General features: G+C 33.9%; 1 protein-coding gene across 1 annotated transcript; it reads left to right on the top strand.

Annotated features, from left to right (window-relative positions):
• LOC132747466 (uncharacterized) lies at positions 1 to 26052 on the top strand. Its single transcript, XM_060736859.1, has 5 exons — positions 1 to 223; positions 14827 to 14877; positions 20068 to 22717; positions 23196 to 23291; positions 24374 to 26052. Exons 1-3 carry the CDS (start codon positions 199 to 201, stop codon positions 22458 to 22460), a joined length of 2469 nt encoding a protein of 822 aa, XP_060592842.1. The 5' UTR covers positions 1 to 198; the 3' UTR covers positions 22461 to 22717; positions 23196 to 23291; positions 24374 to 26052.
• Positions 26053 to 26577: the final 525 nt, after the last annotated feature.

The raw sequence follows: 26577 nt of genomic DNA, 5'->3' as shown, positions 1-26577 counted from the left end.
ACAACAAGTATGTTTAAAATATTTGAAATTCAAAAGCTGTGAAGGAAATATATATTGTACTAAATGTTGTTAGACAATATTCTAACGAGCGTTGGGTGACCATTGAAGTATTTTATTTAACACAAACATTTGTGATGATCATGTATGAAACATCTTCGAGTTGAAGAATATCAAAACCATTGCTTCTAAACACTGAAAATGGATTATAGAAGAAGTTCACACGGTAAAAATACATTCATAACATAATTTCTTTATGTATACAATAATTAAACAGAGATCATAAAAATGCGTTAGAACAACTCATATTGAAATTCATTATCCAGTGGACTTTTATTGGACATTGTCAGTTTTCAGGTTAGCATATGGGCCTGAACTTTAAGTATGCCAATCTACTCACAGTGATTTGATTGGCATGGTACACACACGCTAGTACGTATTACAAAAGTATTGCTAGATTTGACGACAATGTGATCAAATTTAAATCTAACGGTGTTTTTATGTTTGAATCTTGTTCAACCCTATATGTTTTGTTCATTATATGTTACATATAGTAAAGATCTACAGGAAGACTTTCAGGCCTGAGTACAAACATACCTATTTTAAATTGTGTAAAAGCAACTTACATAATTTGATTTTGTAAACGATCTTGAAGTCAGAGTATCAGACATTTTTTAATAGTTATGCATTTTAATTCGAAAATCTCAACAATATTTAAGGAACACATCTTATTTATTTTGACATAAGGGGACTGAATACTAGTATACTTTTCAAGATTTACGCACAAATTGATGCGATCTGCAAAATTTTACATCATTAGCTCGTTCCGTTTTTAAAGCCCAAATATGAAAATCATCCAGAATCTTTAAATTCCAACCGGACTGTGTATCGCACAAAAATTCGACGCTCAATTAAACATTGAGTATATTTCTTCATTATCTTTTGCCTATCTCTCCGTCCTCTTTATTCATAAGAATTGTCATCCATCATATATACACATACACATCTGTTTGAACATGTTTTTGATGTTCATTTAAGAAGATAATCCTTTCTCATCTCGGAAACTATATATTGTATTGACCGGACCTCGAACCAGGGACCCTCGGAATATCGTTCCGCGGCTCTACCGACTGGACTGAGATATCCGACCGCTTGCACATTTTCTCCCCTAATAATTGCACAATTCTTATCCGTGACAATTGTCATACGATGTTATTGTGCAGATAGTCATCTATGGGACACCTCTTTACGTGTCATGTGCAGATAGACTGCTATGGGGAATTCTTCCTTGTCATCTACCATTTGCATGATATTGTATTTTTCTTAAAATTGGATGTATTTTTTAGAATTATTCAAGGCAAAAAGTTTTCTCATTGTTTTACCGAATAATTAATGGCAACTTCATTGTTACTGAGGGGCATGGGTTCATAAAAGGGGAAATGTGTTCTCTTTTGTTTTCTTTTAACACTATTTATATATATATCTCAGATCCCTATTAGAAAGAAAAAACAAGTGATATAAACATATTTATTTCCCGAATATTTACATGATATACATAATACAATACAATCAGAATACAAATATATAATATATTCAAAGAAAAGGATGAAAACGAAAGACTAAGTCTTATAAAATTCTTCTCCTTAAAGTATTTAGGTAAAAGTGTTAAAAAAATCGGTGGGATAGTGATGACATTATTATACATACATACGAGGGCTGTTTGAAAAGAATTGCTTATTGTCCTCTATCTCGTGATCCACCTGGGACACGATAAAATCAATACATACCTTTATAGGGTAATTCAATACCTACACAACGGTGATTCAATGTACATGTTAGACTAAGTGTAAGACATACAATTTGTCATTTGCATACACGCAGTCATTGACCACTGTAGTAAAAATGGTTGGTAGAAGCGTCGACAAAAAAGATGAAATGCGGGCTTACATCAAAGCTCGCTGAAAACTGGATTGCTCTTTGAAGCAGTTGAAGATTGAACTCTCTACTGCTAATGGACCTTCTTTTGTGTCTTATGAGACAGTTAGGCGATGGAAAAAGAAATTTGAGTCTGGTGTAGAGTGCATCAAAAATGAACCAAAATCAGGTAGGCCAAAGTCTGCATCTCGTAAAGAAATCATTTACAAAATAAAGGGTATCATTGAAGGAGATGCCAGATTTACAGTTCGTGATATTGCACGAAAGGTAGGCATATCACTATCAATGGTTCACTTTATTTTGAAGAAGCATTTGAAAGTCAGAAAGATTTCTGCTAGATGAGTGCTGATGAGCAAAAGAAGCAACGGGTTAAGGCTTCAAATGTTTTCAAAACATGACAAAAACAGTTTGCCAATGTAGTCACAGGTGATGAAACTTGTGTCCATTATTTTGAGCCCGTCAGTTAGCAACAAAATCTGGGCCACTAAACACAACAAAGTCGCAATAAAAGTGCCGGTGAAAAAGGGCAAAAGTATCACTGGGAAGTACTACAAAGACGTAGTTCTTAAGTTTTAAGCATATCCGTCTTCTACATGACAATGCCAAAGCTCATACCTCCGCAAAAGTTTCGGCGTTTTGAAAAAAGAAAAAGTAACTGTCAAAGTAAGTGTTTTGCCTCACCCCCGTATTCTCCAGACCTTGCCCTATGTGATTTCTTTTTGTTTCCGAAATTGAAATCCTTCCTTGCTGGGCGGAAATACAAGTTCCGACAGGCACTTGGATCTGCCATTAATCAGTACCTTATTACTGTGCCCAAATTGACGTACCGTGACGCCTTCAAGAAGTGGATACATCGGCTGAAACTTTGCATTTCTAGCCAAGGGAATGAAATGCACATTTTTGAACTAACTTGAAAATTGAAGTCTCCAGATAGAAATAAGCAATACATTCCGAACATCCCTCGTATTTCAAACAGTTTTGAGTATAAATAATCTTTATTCTGTGATGCTATTATTTGTTCCCTAACCATGATCAAAAGAAAAACATTTTTTCAGATGATGATATTAGAAATTATATATAGTTTCCTCATTCCTGAAAAAGAGACCTTCTAATAGCCAAGCTTTAGCACAACTCGTAGATCTTACGGTATTTGTTGTTTGAATGTTGCATACAGGTATCCTTTAGGGTATGTAACCGACCAAATTCTTTAATTTTACAGTGCCTTATAGTGCCTATGGGGGTCACACCTTAAATGAAAGAAGTTATAGTTGAAATATAAAAGTTCTGTCTTCACGGTATTTGAACAGAATAAATAAATCATCAGTAATTATTGTTTAAAATATTTGTAATCATTTGAATATTCGGGTAAATAATGAATAAATAAAATATGTACTTTCTGAATACTATATAAATGAAATGGCTTAATAAGTTTTTATATCTTCTAATATTTTGGTTTTTTATTTACAAGACAACTATGCTAAAATACAGCTACTGCATTAAAATTATTAGCGTCGTTACTTACATAAGTTTATATCTGGCGTACCTTTAAAAAAGGTTCATTTATAGCTGAAAATGTTTCCTAAAAACAAATTTTTTATTGTTCAGAAATTATTGACGTCAATGTATCTTAAAAAAATGTATTGTGTTGAATGATATTATATGTCCTGAAAAGATTCCATGTTAAAGTTTAAATGCCAAATTTAAAAGTGCTCACGAAGCATACACAGATTTAAAGATATATCATACAAAAGTGTTAAACAATAAAGTATAAGTAATGGCAAAGATCAGTTATTCTATACTCTTTTTGTTTATATGGATGGACTTTTGCCAAATTGAACGACGTGTGTTTGTTTCAAAAATGAATGATTTATTGAAAGGATAATGACTTGATTACAGAATGAACGAAACCGTTTACGAGTCAGTGGTTGCGTCATTAAATGGCCCAACCCATTTAAATGCTTAATGATTCGTTAACACATCGACGGCTTAAACAAAAGAAAAATGTTTTGCTATTGTGATTTGCTTGATAGTCCTTTGTTTCAAAAATTGTATTGCACATACTATATTTTTACCAAATATCTTAAAAATCGATCTAAATTAAAAAACTTTAACAGTATAACTAGGTGCAATCCGTTTTAATAGCTTTATAACTCAATTACTTAGTTAACAGAAATATTAATTGTTCACTTTTCATAGATGTAGCGCCTTATGAATGTTAATGACATTTAAGCGGTATTAAAATGTGCTAATTATTTAGGTTAGTTTTCAATCTTAAATTCATAAATTTATCAATCGCCGGATGGAAAATAACACAAATAAAGGCAATGAAGAGAAGCGAGTTGAATATTTTGTATTTCATATTTAATTATATCTCATTTTCATTCTTTATAAGCACTGCTTGAAAGAAGGGTAAGAGGTGTTAGAAATATTGCGACATCTTTCTGAGTTAATTGATTAATAAAATCGTATACTGCAGTTAATACAATACAAACTTACAGGTTAAAGAAAAAGTTCATAATGGTGCGTGTTAAAAAGAGATTGAGGGGGGGGGGGGCAAAGAACAACTGAACAAATAATCATAAAGGAAAGTATTCAATTTATGTAAACACGAACAGCTCACGCGCACGTACAAGCATACGCGCGCGCACGCACGCGCGCGCACACACACAGCGTCGTTGTTTAAGCCTTATACAGTCTGATCTTATATTTAAGATATAAGGCTGTATATTTGTGTTTATATATTTTAAAAATGGCCACTTGTGTGGAAATTGATGTGATTGATTTTTTTATGTTGTAAATAATATAGTGAATGTTCATCGGCGTAAATTAATGTAATATTTCAACTTAGCGAGACAACCACAGCTGAATAGATAAGTTGAATTGTGTATTTGCTACTCCTACTGATAGCTTACCGGACTTAATTACTTAAATATGTTGAATTTGTACTTGCCAATACCCGGGGATGTGCTTTGGTATAAATGTTTTTTCCGCGCCATGAAGGGAACTAGAATTAATAAATATGTTTGATTGTAGTTGTTGCAGCTTGCACCGAAGTTACGTAATCCGATATTATAAACATTCGTAGAGATTTTCTACTGTTGATTCGGATTGACGCTTGTAAAATTCAAGATATATATTGAAATATAAGCTTTCATATTTCCGGTTGTGCCTCGTACATGTAAAGTTCCGGGGAATTAGCCCCAGAAAAAAGTAATAGGTTATGTATCATGAACTCGTATCTTTGGTCAATGTTGTGGTTCTGGCACTATGTAAGGTATTCCTGTCACTCGGTGGCGTTGGTTGCATTTCTAAATCATTGTCTGAATGCACTTTCGTACTTACGCAATCCAGTATCACCTATTAGTAAGGAGAATACTGGCCTCTATTATTATAAGGTTTGTCAGTTGAAGGTTAGCTGGAAGTGAGAATGGGAATCAGGTTTGTTCTGCAATAGGTGTATCGGGTGTAACCATAAACGCTAAGGAATAACTGTAGCTGTTGCCTCGCCACAAGTGAAAGGTTTCTCCTTCATACATTACCTTAGCTCTAAAGGCGGTTGCTTGGCAACTTTTCAGTCATATCTTATTAGCATAATCGAGTCATTTTACATTTAATGTCTAAATTAAAGTATTATTTAGAGTTCACTCAATGAGAAAAAATTTCCTCATTTAGGCTGTGACTCAGAGGAACTTTCTGTATGGAACAGAATTAATGCATTTATTCTATCTTGCTTGATGACATTGGAACTTGTATTATGCTTGATTCCACCTTGCTTGATGACATTGGAACTTGCATTTTGCTTGATTCCACCTTGCTTGATGACATTGGAACTTGCATTTTGCTTAATTCTATCTTGCTACATGACATTAGAACTTGCATTATGCTTGATTCCATCTTGCTTTATGATATTTAAACATTGCATTATGCTGGATTCCATTTTTCATTATTTCATTCAAACATTTCGTAGTGACCAATGCTTTCATTGAGTGATAACTATTAAACTGGAACGAGCCATTTGGAATACTAAAATGTTAACGTCATATACCGTTATGTATAAGCTACCTTTCTTCATGCTCTATACAAACCATTTACGGTTTAGTTTTTTTTGTATTACTTTTATGTATAAGTCATTTAAAATTGACTATTTTTTGTTCCCTGATGGATTTTTTTTAAAATGTGACTTATTTGATTTAAAGCTCGCATGGCGTTATTACTATTAGCTTTCGCTTATATCCATTATTCAGTGTTTATGCTTAATAAAGCTCGGTGTCTGAGGCTTTGTGGATTATGTTCGATCATCTTACATTATGATAAACAATTAAAACTATGTCTAGCGATTTGTGAACTGTTAAGGGGCGAGAACTCTGTTATCGATGTCAACGGGTTTTTTTCCACGATTCGCCTATCATCGGAATTTTCCGTATAGATACTGCGTACATGTATATATAAATACGTACTAAGCGCTTAATACATACATTGTAGTTGAAAGAATATAAAAACAAGTAGTAAAGGATTATGCGATATAATTTTATATATGTATACAGTCTAATAGAAAAAAATATGCTCATAAAAAGTGATGCCATGGGGCAGTTACACGTACAGTCAGTGGCGGATTCAGGTCCTGGCTTAAGGGCTGCACCTACCCCGAAATATACGTTCGTGATCTTGGATGGAATATATACGTGTCAGTTTCATGCAATAGTCTTCTTAGTGTACTGTACTCCCTTATCAAAACATATTATGCGGTCATCCGGTTGTTTAGCACCTGCCTAGGTACTGCGAAGGTCTTATCTAATGACTTGGACATTAAAAAGCAAAAATTATTGGCCTTTTAACTTAATAAATGTCTCAGATTCACTAATAGTGGCGAATAGGTATGTAACACATTAAAATATACATGTATGATAAGGAAAGAAGGAAGTTGTTTATTTTGTAACATGTGCATAGTCATTTACAAATGAGCCGCGTCACGACAAAACCAACATAATGGGTTTGCGACCAGCATGGATTCAGACTAGCCTGTACGTCCACGCAGTCTGATCAGCATCCAGACTGTTCGCTATCAGTTTCTCTACTTGTAAAAGAGTTGGAAAGCGAACAGCATGGATCCTGATCAGACTGTGCGGACGCGCAGGCTGGTCTGGATCCATGTTGGTCGCAAACCCATTATGTTGGTTTTGTCGTGACGCGGCTCAAATGTTGGGCATGTGTATGTCTGATTATAGATCATACATCCCGCACATACAACCACATTCGCATACATTTGTGCTTAATGATATACTATACACATCTTTCAGTAAAATATTTTTATCACAGAAATTTATTGAAATCTATAAAATTCTTACTAAATATGTTTTATTTAAATAAAAACACATACACATAATGTATAGGAACCTGCTTTCCTTATTACGGGTCAAGTAAAGTTGTGTCTGTCTTAAAAAGAAACTTCCATATATTTTTTTTTTGTAATAACACTTTACATGTACAAATGTATATTCATACTGCCCACTTACAGTGTAAATGATTTAAAGCACAATATTTGTATGAAGCCAAATTATATTTATTTTATTTTAAAGAAAAAAATCAAGTTTGTACTGTACTAAGTCGTTTAAGTCGTGGGAACGAGATAACTTTGTCGTGCCGACGAAATAATTAAATCAGATTACATGACTTAATTATCTCGTGGCCACGACTAAGTAACTCGTGGCCACAATATAGTATCTCGTTCCCACGACTTAACTTTCTCGTGGCCACGACTTAGTAACCCGTGGCCACGACACAGTATCTCGTGCGCACGAGATAAATAAAAACACACACATGTCACCTTTGTGCCACCGTAAGTTTGAGCATAGTATATCTTAAAATTCAATTTCACTATTGCTCATACGACTATCACACACGCTCAAAAAGAAGTGTAAATAATTGTATAAGTGGTGAGTTGCCAATTGTAGGATGAGTTATTAGAGACATATATAACTTTTTTTTCCACATGCTGGCGGAATCTTCAAAAACACGCACTTTTCGTCTGTCGCATCTTGTTCTCTTGTTTTTCAGTAAATTTTCCCTTTACATGTCAGTCCTCAACTAACACTGTTCTATATACGCCCCTATATAAAGTGGACGTAACTTTGCCAAAATACGGGATCATCCGGAAAATAACGGGATGTACCGACAAAGCGACACCTGCTGTCATAATATGAACACAAATTATTGCAACTCGCATTATGCTTACTGCCAACTGCTTAGTGCGTACTGTCACATGCGACTATAATATAATATATTGCATTTATATTTAAAACAATTATGACCTTTTTCTCGTAATCTGCTCTTCAGAAATTCAGTGAATTTAATTCCTCATGTCAATATCTCATATTCTTGGTCTGGCAGTACATCGGATCCACTTTCTATTTATCATCTGTAAGATTCGTTTCTCTCAGCCATTGTATTCTAGTGAAATGTCGTCCACTACCGGTTTGATGACACCCAGTGAGTAACTTATTAACGGTCAGACCATATGTGTAAAGATGTTGCAGGTATTGCCTCGTATATGTAGTTTTTAGCCAATTACGGCAGCCATAAATTTAAGTCTAAGTAATGTCACGGAGGAGGAACTGTTACACGAAGGATGAAGTTCTCAGGAATATTTGAGACAAGGACATTTAAAAAATCGGGTATAATCTGTTCGCCGGTGCTTTTTGTTAGCAATTTTTCATTATAATTAGGAAATTATGTATGACAAGATTGAAGACCAGAAATAAACAGGTCAATACTTGTGAATTGGCAATTTTACCCAAAACTACCAGATTTTAAGCGATAAAAATGGCTCATCAATTAGATTTTGACACATAATACAAGATGTAACACTTAATCATTAAAGTTTAATTTAGCACCTAAAACTTATTTTTAAAAAGTGAAAATAACCAATTTGACGAGTTTTTTTTGTAGTATTTACAAATGTTTTCCGACGAACTCCGTGACAGTTATCACAAGACCTCCTGAACAAGTTATCATAAGAACTCCAACCTTCGTGTAATATGGAACAGAATTAATGCATTTATTCCATCTTGCTTTATGATATCGGAACTTACATTATGCTTGCTTCTTTACTTCTTTATGACAATAAAAACCTTCGTTTTGCTGAATTCAGTCATGCCTTATGATTACTGAATGCACTTTCATGTAATTGCAACCTTGTGTGTTCCCTACTAAACCATCAAACTCACATATTTTAATATGCTATATGTTTAATTTCATCTTTTTTTAAGGACAACGTATTATGTTTGGTGTTTAAGATAACATTCTTTATAACTATATGTAACATGGTAGTTGTATCTTTAATTTGCTATAAATCTGCCACTTATATTGTCGACATTATGTCAAATTAAACTATTCATTTTGATCAATAATTGACTGATTTGATGTGTCTTAGCATTCATATGCTTCAATATATTCACTGATTACAAATACAATGCAATACATGATCACTGCGCATCAACAACGGAGATGACAACGATAGCGATATTATAGTCGCATGTGACAGTACGCACTAAGCAGTTGGCAGTAAGCATAATGCGAGTTGCAATAATTTGTGTTCATATTATGACAGCAGGTGTCGCTTTGTCGGTACATCCCGTTATTTTCCGGATGATCCCGTATTTTGGCAAAGTTACGTCCACTTTATATAGGGGCGTATATAGAACAGTGTTAGTTGAGGACTGACATGTAAAGGGAAAATTTACTGAAAAACAAGAGAACAAGATGCGACAGACGAAAAGTGCGTGTTTTTGAAGATTCCGCCAGCATGTGGAAAAAAAGTTATATATGTCTCTAATAACTCATCCTACAAGTGGCAACTCACCTCTTATACAATTATTTACACTTCTTTTTGAGCGTGTGTGATAAGTGAAATTGAATTTTATCAAACTTAAGGTGGCACGAAGGTGACATGTGTGTGTTTTTATTTATCTCGTGCGCACGAGATACTGTGTCGTGGCCACGGGTTACTAAGTCGTGGCCACGAGATAGTTAAGTCGTGGGAACGAGATACTATGTTGTGGCCACGAGTTACTAAGTCGTGGCGACGAGGTAATTAAGTCGTGGGAACGAGATAACTTAGTCGTGGCCACGAGTTACTAAGTCGTGGCCACGAGATAAATAAGTCGTTGGAACAAGTTACTATGTCGTGGCCACGAGAAAGTTTAGTCGTGGCCAATCAAATTACACTATTTATATGAATTTTCCTAACAAGGATGCCCCTACTTCACTTGCCCGTAAAAGTGCCATTTATACAAGTTATTGATTGGTCAAAGATTTAGCGTCATTGTGACCCTGATTTCTGACCAAATTGCCTAAAATTATTAGGTTTCATGTACTGATCTTTTTAGGTTTATATAAACTACGGCTTATTCTTTCTAAATCATTCATCAGACAAGGATTTTTCATGAAGTGTCATGTTTATCTGACCTGTGACCTCAAACATCCTTATAGGATATCTACTGTCCATGGGCAATGTCCCTTCCCAGGACTAAGTCTCTCTCAAGTTATGGTATAAACAATGTTAACAGGCCTTTGTACGTACAAAATGACCAATTCTATCATAGAATTGTCCCAACAAAGGGCTATAACTTAGTCAAAATTAATGTCTGATTTATGGGCCTTATGATTCTAAAGACATGTATTAAGTTCAAAGTGAACATTTCAGTATTTTCAAAGATTAATGTTGCACGTAAATCTTTAAACAGAAAGTTTCTAAGTTTAAAAATCATGGTGTAATCTTATTTAATTATCTCGTCTGCACGACTTAGTTATCTCGTTCCCACGACTTAAACGACTTAGTAACTCGTGGCCGTGACATAGTATATCGTGGCTACGATATAGTATCTCGTTCCCACGACTTAACTTTCTCGTGGCCACGACTTAGTAACTCGTGGCCACGACACAGTATCTCGTGCGCACGAGATAAATAAAAACACACACATGTCACTTAGTAACTCGTGGCCACGACTTAGTACAGTACAAACTTGATTTTTTTTTTGTAAAATAAAATAAATATAATTTGGCTTCACACAAACATTGTGCTTTAAATACTTTACACTGTAAGTGGGCAGTATGAATATTCATGTATAGTGTTATTACAAAAATATATATAGAAGTTTCTTTTAAAGACAGGCACAACTTTACTTGACCCGTAATAAGGAAAGCAGATTCCTATACATTATGTGTATGTGTTTTTATTTAAATAAAACATATTTAGTAAGAATTTTATAGATTTCAATGAATTTTTGTGATAAAAATATATTACTGAAGCACAAATGTATGTGAATGTGGTGGTGTGTGCGGGACGTCTGATCTATAATCAGACACACATATGCCCAACATTTGTAATTGACTATGCACATGTCACAAAAATAAACAACTTCCTTCTTTCCTTATTATACATGTATATTTTAATGTGTTACATACCTATTCGCCACTATTAGTGACTTTGAGACATTTATTAAGTTAAAAGGCCAATTAATAAGTTTTGCTTTTAATGTCCAAGTCATTAGATAAAGACCTTCGCAATCGCAGTACCTAGGCAGGTGTTTAACAACTGGATGACAGCATTATATGTTTTGAGAAGGGAGTACACTATGACCACTATTGCATGAAACTTACACGTATATATTCCATCCCAGCTCATCAACGTATCTTTAGGGGTAGGTGCAGCCCTTAAGCCAAAGCCTGAATCCGCCACTGTACGTATAACTGCCCCATTGAATAACTGTTTACGAGCATATTTTTTTCTATTAGACTGTATACATATACATGTATAAAATTATATTACATAATCCTTACTACTTGTATTTATGTTCTTTCCACTGCAATTTATGTATTAAGCGCTTGGTACGTATTTATAGCATTGTCGCCCTCTGTATTTTAACGTATAACCACGATGGCCCTAACGGTATTCCGTAATATATACATGTACGGAAAATTCCGATGATAGGCAAATCATGGAAAAAAATTCGTTGATATCGATAACAGAGTTCTCGCCCCTTAACAGTTCACAAATCGCTAGACATTGTTTAAATTGTTTATCATAATGTAAGATGATCAAACATAATCCACAAAGCCTCAGACACCGAGCTTTATTAAGCATAAACACTGAATAATGGAAATAAGCGAAAGCTAACAGTAATCACGCCATGCGAGCTGTAAATCAAATAAGTCACATTTTAACAAAATCCACCAGGGAACAAAAAATAGTCAATTTTAAATGACTTCTACATAAAAGTAATACAAAAAAACTAAACCGTAAATAGTTTGTATAGAGCATGAAGAAAGGTAGCTTATACATAAAGGTATAAGACGTTAACATTTTAGTATTCCAAATGGCTTGTTCCAGTTTAATAGTTATCACTCAATGAAAGAATTGGTCACTACGAAATGTTTGAATGAAATAATGAAAAATTGAATCCAGAATAATGCAACGTTTAAATATCATAAAGCAAGATGGAATCAATCATAATGCAAGTTCTAATGTCATGTAGCAAGATGAAATTAAGCAAAATGCAAGTTCCAATGTCATCAAGCAAGATGGAATCAAGCATAATGCAAGTTCCAATGTCATCAAGCAAGTTGGAATTAAGAATAATGCAAGTTTCAATGTCATCAAGCAAGATAGAATAAATGCATTAATTATGTTCCATAGTGTAACACTTCCTCCCCCGTGAATGTGTGTAGTTTTCAAGGTGCGACAAATGTCCTTGACAACTGTGCGACTTGTCCTGGGTTAAACACGTTTGATCGTCACGTGTAATGTGCATCGCATATCCGTATGCTTTAAGGTAGGTATCACAAATCAAATGAAGGTTAATTTCTGAAGATGTCCTGGCAGCACTGTTGTCTGTACCGAACGGAATGCAGTTTTAAATCAACATTCTCTTGAAGTAACTCCCCTTGTGTCTAGTAGGGCTAACACTGTCTAAGTCTTTACAAAATGAATGCCATTTCATCTCTTGATCTTCTGGTAGGGCGTGTCTAACTAAAACTTTTATTTTTAAATATATCTTGAAGTAAGATTTTTGCGCGAATGATAAGGTCGGCACCACGTGGGTCGTAAATCTTTGCCATTGTCTTTAATGTTGACACGTTTTGTTGTGGACTGGGCAGTATGCAAAGAATGTTTCTCGATAAATCCTCTTTCTTCCTGGTCTTTGATTATTATGTAATACTATAAATATCAGATTTTTATGATTATGTCTCTATTGCAACGAAGCAGTATACTGGCTATTTTCAAAAATAATCCAGTTCCCCAGATGACTACCCAATGAATTAGATACTTCTTCTCCCGCTTGTTTTCCATTGCCAAGGTTGACTGCGTCATCGTAAGTGGTCCAAAAAAGGAAAACCGAACTTAGGGTGGACAGCTGTCGGTCCGTCGTCCTGTATAATACAGTATCCTAATATATATGAATAATGATATGATGAATGTGTTAAGGTATCCCCCCCCAATACATTACCTCCGCTGTGAAGAGTGTTCAAATATTCTTGAAATACTGTCAACTGCCTCTAAACTGAGGGGCGCTTGTTCAAACCCCAGGGGGGGGGACTTCTGTCTTACTTCTTTCTTTTAACATTATTAAAGTGTCCCTCGGATCAGTCTTGGACATTAAAAAAGTGTTTTATTTTAATTATAATATTATTATAAGTATTTTCGGCTAAATTATGCCACATTTTATATGCAATATGGTACCTGATATTTTCAAAGTCTAATATATATAAAAAAAAAACTACACGTTAAAATACTTCAATTTGACACAAGATAAGCCAATATACTTTTGAGAAACTTTAGGCAAACAGTGAAAACAGCCCTCATGTTAGTAAATTTTACGGATTATTGAATTAAGCCCTCTAAGTAGGAAAATGGTCAAATAAGACCTGTCGAATGTTTATTGTAAAAATGACTATATAGGAAATATTGATTTCCCTTATCATAAATATGTTTATATTATACCGTAAATAAATCCTTCTTTATTTATATAAGTGTCAGCGGTCCCCAACAAAAAGTGTAGTGACCACCTCGGGGGAGGGGGGACTATTATGTTTTTGTTGGACCGCTTAAATTAAGCGGTGTGTATCCGCAAGGCTATTTAATAACAAGGAGCGATATATAACCTGACTGCCAACAATTTGTGTATTTTTACAAAACTTTTTATGATTAAAACAATATGATTGATTCAACTTATATCATTTGTTTTAGGAAAATGCGTTATAGTATATTAACACACTTGTGACTATATATAGTAGCAAAATTGCAAATGGTGTTAGCTGATTACGAATGTCACGTGACCGATAATGAAGTTGCGTCCAGGGCCAAAAACTCATGATCATAACCGACCCGCTGAACATGATCACGGGCAAAAGTTCAATCAATGGCGACACATTTCACATCAAAACACATAGCAGTGAAAGTAGGTTTAAAGCACGGATCGGTTGATTTTAAAATGAGAAGTTAAGCGTAATTTTTACAACATATATTTATTGAAATTTAACAAAAAAATGCGACAATTTTATTTCGATAACACAAAATTTCCTTCTAGATTTTAGAGGACTTTGTACGCATATAAGAGAAGCAACTCTATGTGCGGTGATAATCGGCCCTGTAATGAATAATGCACATGGGCTAAAGCCCTCGGGATCATTATTCATTTTGCGGCCCTACTCTGCCGTGTGTGGTTACCTCTTAAGAAATATCTTTCAGTATATCGGACCTCCCAGCATTATATTGTCCTACAAATAGAATTTGTAACGTCAATCGTGGGAAATGCATTTATCAACAGCATTTTTTTATCATTTTGAGAAACCACGCTAATTATCATTCATTACATGTTTGTTTTCTACTTTGTATAGCTGGAGCCAGTAGTACGATGTCGCAGGAAACATATCAGAGACAGAAAAAAGGTAAGGAACAGTAACATTATTGGAAAAATAGGGGTTTCTTTTGTCTATCACATACTTAATTCACAAGAAATGATAATCGCACATTGGATTATAATATAGGGGTTCAATAACACTGTGAGTGATGTTATGCTTATGTATATTTCACTAATTCATTCGCTTTACACTTGCATTGGACTCACTTGTACATCACTTTCGCCGCCAAAAAGTAAGAAATTATAAAAATCATGTGTTTCAAGTAATCATACTTTTAGTTATGTATTTGAATATGTATGTTGTAAAAGGCAAACTAAGCTTTATCTTATTTTAGTAATATCAGTTTATTTAGAAAAGTAAAAGGTGGCGCGATAGTTCAGTTGGTTAGACCACTGACTGTCACTCCTGAGGTTCCGGGTTCGATCCTGGGTAACACCCTTGGGATTTTTCAGAAACACTTTCAGTGTTTCCCACCTAACTAGAGGTTTACTGGTACGAAACCCAGGTTATCCTCGCATGTATCAGTGCTATACACTGGGCATGTAAAAGAAACCAAGGAATCTATTCAATAAGAACTAGGGACTGGTTCCCGGATTTCCTTGTATCTCATAGCTGTCTCTAGTGTCTGCTGAGGTAAGGACCCTACTGGAAATAAGTGCTTGCACTTTCGTAGGTTATCCTTGACCGCCCGGTCTAAAGAAAATCAATCAATCAATCAATCAAAGTCCACATGTGTTATGTGTAGTGTATTTCCTTGTTCTTCTAAATAAGAGATGAGTATGTAAACAAATCTTAGTCGATGCTAAGGGGCGTGAGAGATTTTGAAACTTTTTAATTCTTAAATTTAATCGCATTGCAAACAACTTTTTTCAATACATTAAGACGTGTCGTAAGATCACACACAATAGCTTTAACCATATTTTCTAAATAGTGCTGTCATATATGTTTGTTGTAACCAACAGCAACTGCTCGGCCCTTGATGAGACCCTCGAACATAAAAGTAAGAATACATAGAAAAGATACTATATTTCGGCCTAACTTATGCCTATGATGAGAGACTAATCATGTCAGTCAGTCAGTCTATCTGTCAGTTAGTCAGTCGGTCGGTCCGTCCGTCTGTCCGCTCTCACCGGACAGTAATAATGTGGCTAGAGGGACAATAGGTAACTGTTCTTTCTCTTTGATGTCATTCATTCCGTAATGCTTTTATGTGGCTATTTTCTTTTGTGTGGCTAAAAAGAACAATAGAGAGAACAAAAGAGTAGCCACATAATTACTGTCCCGTTAGAACTTCCGTCCGTGCGTCCGCTCTCACCGGAAGGTAATAATTTGGCTATAGGGACAATAGGTAACTGTTCTGTCTCTTTGATGTCATTCAATCCGTAATGCTTTAATGTGGCTATTTTCTTTTGTGTGGATAAAAAGAACAATAGAGAGAACAATAGAGTAGCCACATTATTATTCGTTAGAACGTCCGTCAGTCAGTAAGTAAGTAAATCATTTAGTCAAAAAGAAATTCAAGAATCACATATAGAAAGTCACGATAGGTAATCACGTGCCTTTTTCGGTAACGCGCACTGACAATATGAGACCTGCTGCAGCCTACAAGGGATAAAAAATTGTTGTCGCCTATTCATTATTGCATAAATGGTAATTGTTATATAACTGCTTGCACATAAAATATTGCGTGGGAGTTATCAACAAAACAAGAACCCGTGTTTGTAACCCAAATATTTTGTTCTATTAAACTTGAAAAGAAAATGACCAGTCAACATTCAAAACACCTCATATTCACATTTTCAAATAAAAAAATCTATGACCCCTTTTTCGTTGCTAACTCAACATTGTTTCATCATTTTTAAAAAAAGAAAGAAAAAAAATATTTCTCGACATTTAAAATCTCGGTTGAATTTTTGAGTGTTTGTATAAATCATTAGCACATGGGTGGAAAATAAAGTACAGGCGGTAGCAATTTGTTATTCCGCAAAGGCAACAGTTTTTCTCGTATGTAAATATAAGGGGTATAAATGAAGAAATACCTGAAAAATGTATGCGAATCGTGGTATTTAGGCCGCCATATTGTCAGTGCGCGTTACCGTAAAAGGCACGTGATTCCATACCGTGAAAATATGAAAAGATCAACAAGGAAGGGCGGCATTCATTTAACGCATACTTAAACAACACGTGACCACCAAGAGGAAGTCAAATAGGGCATCAAAAGGTAGAAACACCGACTGGGCGTTTTTATTTATTAAAATTATAATTATCAAAAAGTCATAAAGAAGATTTTTTATTTAAAGCCAGACACAAGGATAAAATTGTAAGCGAAAGGGACGTACCAAAGGGTTAGGGAAGAGGGGGAAATGGAACGATAGGGAAAGAAATACATATCGTTGACGAAAAAAAAATTAGATGGGACACAGCAAGTTTAATCATGAAAGAACTTAGCATTAAACAAAATAATATAGATTGAATGTGTGAGGGATGAAGGGAGGAAGGTAGGGAGGGAATCAGTGAGTGTGTAAGTGAGTGAGTGAAAGAGACAGGAAGAGAGGAAGAGAGTGATTGAGTAGAAGTTTATTAATTAAAGAAAAGTAAAATTAGTAAGCAATCAAGTGAGTAAGTGAGTGAGTTAGCAGATTAGTAAAGTAAAGTAATAAAGAATGAAATTAATCAAGTAAGCAAGTAAGTTAGTAAGTAAGTAAACATGGGAGAGAGTGAGAAAAGAGGCAAGCAATCAAGAAAGTATTTCAAGTAAGTACGTAAAGTAAGTAAGTAAAGTATGTAAGTAAGTTAGCAAGTAAGTAAGAAATAGCAAGTTGCAAAGTGAGTGAGTGATGAAGTGAGTGAGTGAGTGAGTGGGTGAGTGTGTGAGTGAGTGAGTAAACAAGTGAGTGATTTAGTAGGCTAGTAAGTAAGTAAGGAATTAAACAAGCAAGTGAGGAATTAAGTGAGTGAGTGAGTGAGTTTGTGAATAGGTTAGTTTGTGAGTGGTATTGTATAACATATGCACGAGAAATTAGCATTAAATGTCATTAAACTACAGGCACTTAAAAAACTCTAAACGCCGTAGAAATATCAAGAAAGCGTTATTGTGACAAATGTGGACTCATAAAATTGTCAGGCACTGGCACCAGAGCTCAGATCACCGCTCCTTCCAGCCGCTCGAGAAATCGTGCAAACCATATGATTTTGACCTAGCTACGTCCCTGAACGCTAAGGCCTTACGGGCACAATCCTAGCCGATTAATTGAGGTAATAGTGTGACTCTTTCACGACAATATATCATTTCCAGCTCTTAAAATATTGCAATGGTTTAATCACTGTGTGTCTTCTACTTTCTAAATAATATGCACCCTCTTACCTTTAATCCTTGATTCTCCTTCGCATGGTTGGCTCAGCTTGTCAAAAAGTAATAAATTTCTATTTATGGATTCATTATATGTCTTTCAGTTATCCGCGCATTTTCCATTTTGCACCAGTGATAAACATTTTAATTATTTAAAAAAAACTGCGCTTTTGATCGGAATTTTTTAGTATTAGTAGTATAAAATGGTAAGATTTTGATATACTGAAATTTGATTTATTCTATTTTTGAAATATTTTAACAATGTTCTTACACGATGTTATTTTGTCACGAATCTGACAGCAGACGACAATTTATTCTTTTCAATTTTAGCTTAATTTTATCGCAAATTATTCTATTTACTGCAGTTGATTTTTTTTCAGGTAGCTTATATTTTACACATTTAATATTATAGTTTACTGTTATTTATTGTTTCGATAAGATATTTACCATAATTATATCTAATGTCATATATACTTAAAGGCGGGTTCCTGACTGAAAAATGATTTAATATGTGCTTTTGGGGAATGGCTGCGGGGGGGGGGGGGTGTGAATTTGTAAGAACTAGATATTGTATATGCCTACTTTATAAGTTACTGACATAGAAATTCATATGTCAACTTCGGTGCGTTCAGATCATCGATACAAATCCGACTTCGTGACGGTCTAAGTATTTATTTGTCATTTGTCAATAATGTAAAAATTTTAAAGCGGTAAAGCTTTTTTACGAATTTGGTGGAAATTCATCTCTATGAACGACAAAGGATGTTCCAAAATAATTATCATAACCTTTTTTCCCCATTTATTTTGAGAAATCAAGAGGAATTAGTTCATGTATTGAGTATTTATTTCCCTTTGCTATTTTCCTGCTTGTAAGGTCATATCGCTTTGAAATATAATAATAATGAATTAGATTTATACAGTGCTATCTTTACATAGTGGTCCTCTATTGAGCAGCAACCTTTTTACTTCAACAGTCTTACATTTTCGCAAGTCAAGATTCACAATTTACTTGGCCTTTATGTATGGTACAACACCTCACAAAAACAACCAAAATCTTTGTCTTACAGAGGTGTTGCTCTACATAGGTTGTAGCGTATATCTTATACTCATATATATCTTCATTTACTTGTTTTTATTTAACATGTATTTTCCCGAACTTCTCATTACTTCTTAGTTTTAAAATAATTTCAATTATGTGATCGACAAACAGAAGCAGATATGTGCTGCGACTAAAAATATTGTAAAGCCCTTGATTTTTTTACTTGCATTTTATAAACTAGTTAAGAATGTCAAGTTATATTGGGTTAAAATTTCCAGTCTGCTTTTAACCGCCCACAAGATAGATCACCCTGCTAAGACATTCACATGATAGCCCCCAAACTGTAAACAACCAAAAACGCGTGGTATGTTCAAGTCAAAAAACAAACTCCCGTTTTTATCCGGGAATACACAATTTCAAATTATTGTGCGGCAGGTATGCAATTTATATGTGCATAAACGAAAAACTTATATTGTTTCTTTAATTATACATTAATAACATATAATTACTGCTGTTTTGATTAAATTAATGAAGACAAAAATATTATACATGTATATACCGATAAGTATACTTTGTTAATTGAAACCGACGAGTATAATTAACCGTTTGCTGTATGATTTCCACACTCATATAATCACCATACATGTACATTCAACTTAATACAACGGTGACACATATAAACGTCATATTACATATTTACTTCTTCATCGTACACGATGTCTTATCCTAAATTTACATTATTGAAGTTAGTTAGCACCTGAATATTCTCAGTACTTATTTTATATAGAAAGATATGTCACGGAAAATTATTTTTATACTCCCTTTACAGAACTTCAAGGCTTCCTGATCAAATTTTACAAACATAGATGTAGTTCAATGCCTCTCTCACCGCTTCTTGAAGAAACAGAGACACATCTAGCTGGGTTTTACGTGATGCCAGATATAGTAGCCGTAAAACAGAAGTCCCTAACTTGTAATGAAGAGAAGAAAATACCGATCGAGTCTCTGAGGGACCTGTTTTCAACCAGAAGTGGAGATCAGCAAGAAATCTATCTATTAGCTGATGCAGGCTTAGGAAAAACTGCTTTCTCAAAATATCTTGCAATCACGTGGTGTCAAGCTCATTGTCATGATGACAACTACGCATGTTTTACAGACGACGAGTTAAAAACATTATTTGACTTTGAGTTCTTATTTTTGGTTTTCTTAAGAGACTGCACCTCTGTTTGTAATATTGACGATATGATTGAACAGCAAATAACTAAGAAACTTCCTTCATCAGCATCTCTACATGAAGTTTTATGTAGAGAAAAATGTTTGATTATATTGGACGGTCTTGATGAATGGAATCACCCTGTAAATAGTTGTTGCGAAGTAACAGAAACAATTCCACATCGGTACCTACGTGATAATTGTGTTATCCTAACGACAACTCGACCGTGGAAGCTTGGTGTGGCAAATCTGAAAACAAGTCAAATAAACAAAAAAGTAGAATTGGTTCAATTAAATGCAGATTCTGCGCGGCAACTAGAAGAAAATGCTATAAGAAAAATGACCGGTGTCCATGACGATAGAGTACTGAAGAGTAAAACACGGGACTTGAATAGAGTGATACGTGACCGTGACCTAGAGCATATGCAAGTGATTCCACTCCTCCTCATGTATATAGTTTGCTTATGGTGTAACAACATTTCAATAGGAAATTCAAAACAAGAAATTTACACCAATATTATTGAATTTCTATTATCGAGAACGTCAAAGAAACACCCGGAAGTTCAACCGTCTCGTAAATCGTCTGTCAGCGATATCCCAGAATATTTCAGAAGTCATATATTTTGTAAAAAGTTTTACAGTCTTATTACATCATTAGCAGAACTAGCTTACAAAACATTATGTAATGAAAACAAAGAAAACACGCTGGTATTTGATGGAATGATTGCTGAAACATATCTCAAAGCAGACGATATGAAATTAGGTTTTCATTCAGGAATATTGTCAGAAAGTAGAAGTAAAACTTTAATCAATGAAATTATTAAAGTATCATTTGCTCACAAAAAAATTCAAGAATTCTTTGCCGCCATATTTATAAGTAACGCTCAGACAAAATTTGTAGACAAATGTAGAAATATTCAAGACATTTTGGACATGTCAAAAATTTGTGAATTTATAAGTGGACTGAATGCTGACCTGATGTGTGCAATATCAAATGATTTGATGTCTGTGATAAATGAAGACGAGATAACACGCGACTATAGAACTAGGACAGATGGCGAGGGCTTCATGTGCAATAATCCATTGTATAACATACAGAAAATGTTCATGTCGTGTTTACAAGAAATGCCTGAAAGTGAAAATATTCAATTATGTTTACAAGATTTCTTCATTGACAAGGACACCATGCACAGTGGGCAGTTACAACGTTTGTTAAAACAAAATATAACTAACGTAAAATCACTTTATATAGACATCAGATATACTTCCAGCAGTTTACGTGAAATTATAGATTTATTCGCTCTCACAGATCTCAGTCATATACAGAAACTTTACTATTTTGGTGACAGGGAGAAGGAGGCTGAGATAAATCAGATATTGGTTCCCTGTCTACGGCACGTAAAATTGCGGTGTGGTAAATGGACAAATGATGAAGGAAATCTGAGTGAAAACTTGGCGCGATGTCACAACTTACAATATCTAGATATTGAACAGTTCACGTTCTCTCACAAAAAACTGGAAACATTTTTCAATTTTATCTCTGGTCAGAAATCAATGAAAGAGCTAACATTGACGAGGTTTCACTGTAAAGAACACTGGCGCCATGATTGTAAGAGATGGAACTTGGACTTGTCTCAACATTCAACTCTATCAAAGTTATACTTGCAGCTGTTACCTAGGCTACAATTAAATCTATCAACACCATCGTTAGTTAATGTTACGTTGAGGTACATAAATCTAGATGAAAGTTCATTGTTACTGTCACGTGACATGTTGAATATTGAACGTGTGGAGTTGAGGTATATAGAAATGTCTGTAGGAAGTTTACAGAACTTTATAACTGTGCTGGAAAATCTGCCGCAGTCAGTTACAGTGAAGATGGCCGCCATAGAACCGGAAACATTATATGAATGTGTAAGAGAAAATATTCGGAGATCACAAACTTTTCATGTGATACGAGACGTCAGGCGGGAGATTGAGTTCAAAACAATAAAAACAAGCAAAGAATAGACAAAAACAATAACTTGTGAAATTAGCTAAAGAGAATAATTCAATACTTTTAAATGAAAACACTCAGAAAAAATAGACTCATGAAACTTAACTTTTTCGATTTAGTTTATTTACATTTAGGGTTATGATTAACAATTTGGAAGCTAATTAAGAGACAGTTGTTATATTTTTCAAATAAAAACATTTTGACGTTTTTTACGGAATTAATTGATATAAAATTCGTAAAACATTTATTAGGAGATATAAATATTTGACAGGTAAGAGTCTTTAATATTTATCTTAATTGTTTATGTATGTATGTATGTATGTATGTATGTATGTATGTATGTATGTATGTATGTATGTATGTATGTATGTATGTATGTATGTATGTATGTATGTATGTATGTATGTATGTATGTATGTATGTATGTATGTATGTATGTATGTAATTTAACTCTTTCTTAACTTGTTTCTGATCCAATCAGCACAGAAACCATCATCATTTTGGGAGAAAATTGGAAATTACAAACAGTATAGACCATGACCAATTTGCATGAATGTGCCTTCAAAAGGTACACGAACAGTATATTTAGTTGCAGATTAATTTAAATAGACATTTGATTAATTAGGAAATACTTTATTTAAGACAGCACATTTTATTTTATTTTTATGTTTTGTCTTCATTACATATTTTTCACAGACAACAAAATATTGAACATTCGGTCATAACATATTTCTACTATCTCTTTTCAGCGGCCGTGGAATATTTGTGATGCAGATTCAATGGTGACATCAAAACAATGAAAATAGACTACTTCATCAACATAGACTAGTTTCTTTCTTGCCAAGGTAATACTTCTTATATAATCTTAAATGGTTTCGCTCAATAAACTGCGAATGGAGATAGTAAAATGGTATTCGAAGGTGGCCTCCGTTGACCATGTGCCTGTTTTAACAATTCGCGAAGGTTTTATTTAAAGAATAATTAGTTCTTCTCCTAGTCCCTAGGTATAGTTTATTTCCGTTGAATCGTAGACTTATTAAATAGAAATAATAGGATTTTTTCCAGTTTTGTAGGTACGGTACTGTTTTTTTTATAAGAAACTGCGCGTCTGTGAAATTTAGATAGGCTGAATGAAATGTATATCATAATTATTATTCAAGATAATAAGATTGATAATTATCTAATTATCTACAAACGCTCGGTACTTAGATCTTGAGATGTCCTCTTGTTTCTTTGGAATGAAAGACCAAATGGTTAGAGAGAGAGAGAGTTCGGGTGATCAACTTTGTTGTACAATCGTTCCTTAAATAAATTTAGAATTATAATATAGGTAGAGCTCGAGTGATCTTTTCGGATTGGTGGATCTACTTGGATATCCGCTTGTTCCTTCAAAATTTAATCCAGAATGATTATTTACGGAAGGTCGGTGGATCTACTTGGATGCCCGCTCGTTCCTTAATAATTAAATTCATAATGCTACTATAGGTGTGAGCTTGATGGATCTATTTGGATGTCCGCTCGTTACTTGATAATTAAATTATATTGATTATATAGGAGAGAACACGGTGGGTCTACTTGGATGTCAGCTCGTTCCTTCATAGTTAAATTCATAATGCTTTTTTATGAGAGAGCTAATTGGATCTATACTTGAATGTTGTTCTTTTAAATAAGAGTCACAATAATTATTTATGGAAGGTCGGTGGATCAAACTTGATGTCCACTCATACATAAATAATTTAATATACAAGTCATGTAGCTGACTATCGGACCATTGTGTCTGGAATCTTGAACGTGATACATACGAGTGCTTTCAACATGGATGATTCTGACAAATCACTTTAAAATGTAAACACCCAAAACATATAAAGGAAATCTAAGGAAATGTACTGTAACGAAATATTATAATGTTAGCTTTTTTTCATTACAGAAGTTCAGCTTCAGTTACATACAGGGATGATTAGAGCTTTACTCCTGGTTTCCGGCTTATTGAAAACAAACTCGGAAGCAAATTGTTTCACAATAATCAACGTTTCGTCCCAGTACCATGTGCATGCTTCTGATTCCTGGTTTAAATGTAAAAAGACAAAATAATTTGTGTATCACAAGTGTCCTACTTGTACCTGTTTTCTCCAATACGATCGCAAATCACCATGACCGCTGTCAAATGTTTAAGAACTCTAAAAACTCCTTTAATTGAGGCTAAAACTTTAGAAAAGTTAACGCAAATGAAACCGCGACTCTAATAGCAGCCGTAATGAAACTTGTGTAGAAAACATTTGTAATAAAAAAAGTCTAATCTAAATATTTCTACTTAAATTCATATTTTTTTCCGCAATTTAAGAGTTAAATGATATAACATTTAGAATTGTAAAACAACAGTGATTTTACTATTAAGTTGATAATAAAGCCTAGTATATAGCGTCCTTTAAGAATTCAGTTCTGTATTACATGAATTATTGTATGAGTTTGATGAAAGTTTCACGGTTGTGTTTTTATTAGTTCATTTTTCTGCAGTAATAGTTGCTTATAACATAAATGAAACTTTAGAAAAAAGATTAACTGTTGATCTATATGTATTTACATGTATAAGTGTACATGCTTTTTGCTATGAAGATTTTATATACAATTATGGTAGAAACGCTTAGATATTCATTATTCATGAAAATCTTTGCTTGTTTAAGGCAATCTTATATGTATTTTTTAACATTTTTTTATAAATGTTTTACCCTGTAGATTTATCAAACAGTGTAGTGACTTATTTCTTTATGTATATATATTCTTTATGTATATTTTAGACAATACTTTCTTGTGGATTTCAAGAGCCAGGATTAATTTCTTTAATGCATAAGTTATGTGTTCTATAACAGTAATTAAAGGCTTTTTTTTTAAATGTTATAAGCTCAGCAAATACACTGGCCTTGAGGGTAGGGTTTTATTGACTTATCTTTGCTATTACAATGCAAAAATAAGTACCTTAATTTATATTTTATCACTTAATTTCAACACGTTAAATGTAATTGTTCGGAAAGTAAGTGCCTAAGCTTATATAATATCACTTGGTTTATACAAGTTATATGTAATTTTGGGAAAAGTTAGTGCAAATGCCTATACTTAATTTTGTGTAAGTTATATGTAATTATTGGAAAAAGTAAGTCTAAGCTTTTATTAAATCACTTGGTTTGTACAAGTTATATGTAATTATTCGGGAATGTAGGTGCCTATGCATATATTTAATCACCTAGTTTGCACAAGTTATATGTAGATATTGGGAAAAGTAAGTGCCTAGGCTTATTTTTAATTACTTGTTTTGTACAACTTACGTGTAATTATTGTGATAAATAAGTACTACTAAGTTTTTATTTAATCACTTAATGTGTACAAGTTAAATGTAAATATTTTAGAAAGTAAGAGCCTCAGTTTATATATTTAATATCTTCGGTTGTACAAGTTATATGTTCGTAAATATCTTGGAAAAAAGTAAGTGTCTGAGCTTTTATTAAATTATTTATTTTGTACGAGTTATATTTAATTATTGTGGAGTAAAGTGCCTTATGAAGGGAGATAACCTTGTGTTTGTTTTCATTGTTTTATGTGATTAGTATGGTCTGTCAGTAAAGTCTTAAACAACTAAGATATGTTAATAGCATATTTTGTTGTTTAAGAATGTATGTAGATTGATTAATAAAATAAACACATCTATATAATATTCTTATTTATATGAAAATAAAACTTTTAAAAATGAATTGTTTGTAAGTCATTAAAGAACACCTGGTCCTTGCGAAGTAATGTCTACAGCCGTACCCAGTAATCCTCGGGGATCCTCACCGCCATCGTTTTATGGCAACAATTAGGCCAGCAAACCGAGTCAATGATGGTCAATATAGTTAAAAGCAAGTTCTACTGACAGGATTCACGATTAACATGCCAGCATATATACCCAGTTATAGGCTAAGCCTTTCTGCAAAAATGATTATTATTTTGACATCGGTGTGGAAGTGGTTTCGTATATTTGAAGTAATAATACAAAGGCGTTGTGTAGGTTCGATCTGTATTGACTCTCGATTCAATGTGTACAAAATCTCAACAGTAATATATAAACAATAACAACATACGTCAGAAGTGACGTTGACG

The sequence above is a fragment of the Ruditapes philippinarum genome, unplaced genomic scaffold, assembly GCF_026571515.1.
Source record: "Ruditapes philippinarum isolate M1 unplaced genomic scaffold, ASM2657151v2 ctg3457_1_1_1_1, whole genome shotgun sequence".
NCBI classification, from domain to species: domain Eukaryota; kingdom Metazoa; phylum Mollusca; class Bivalvia; order Venerida; family Veneridae; genus Ruditapes; species Ruditapes philippinarum.
The sequence above is the reverse complement of the archived record's forward strand: the minus strand, read 5'-3'. Positions and strand labels throughout refer to the sequence as shown.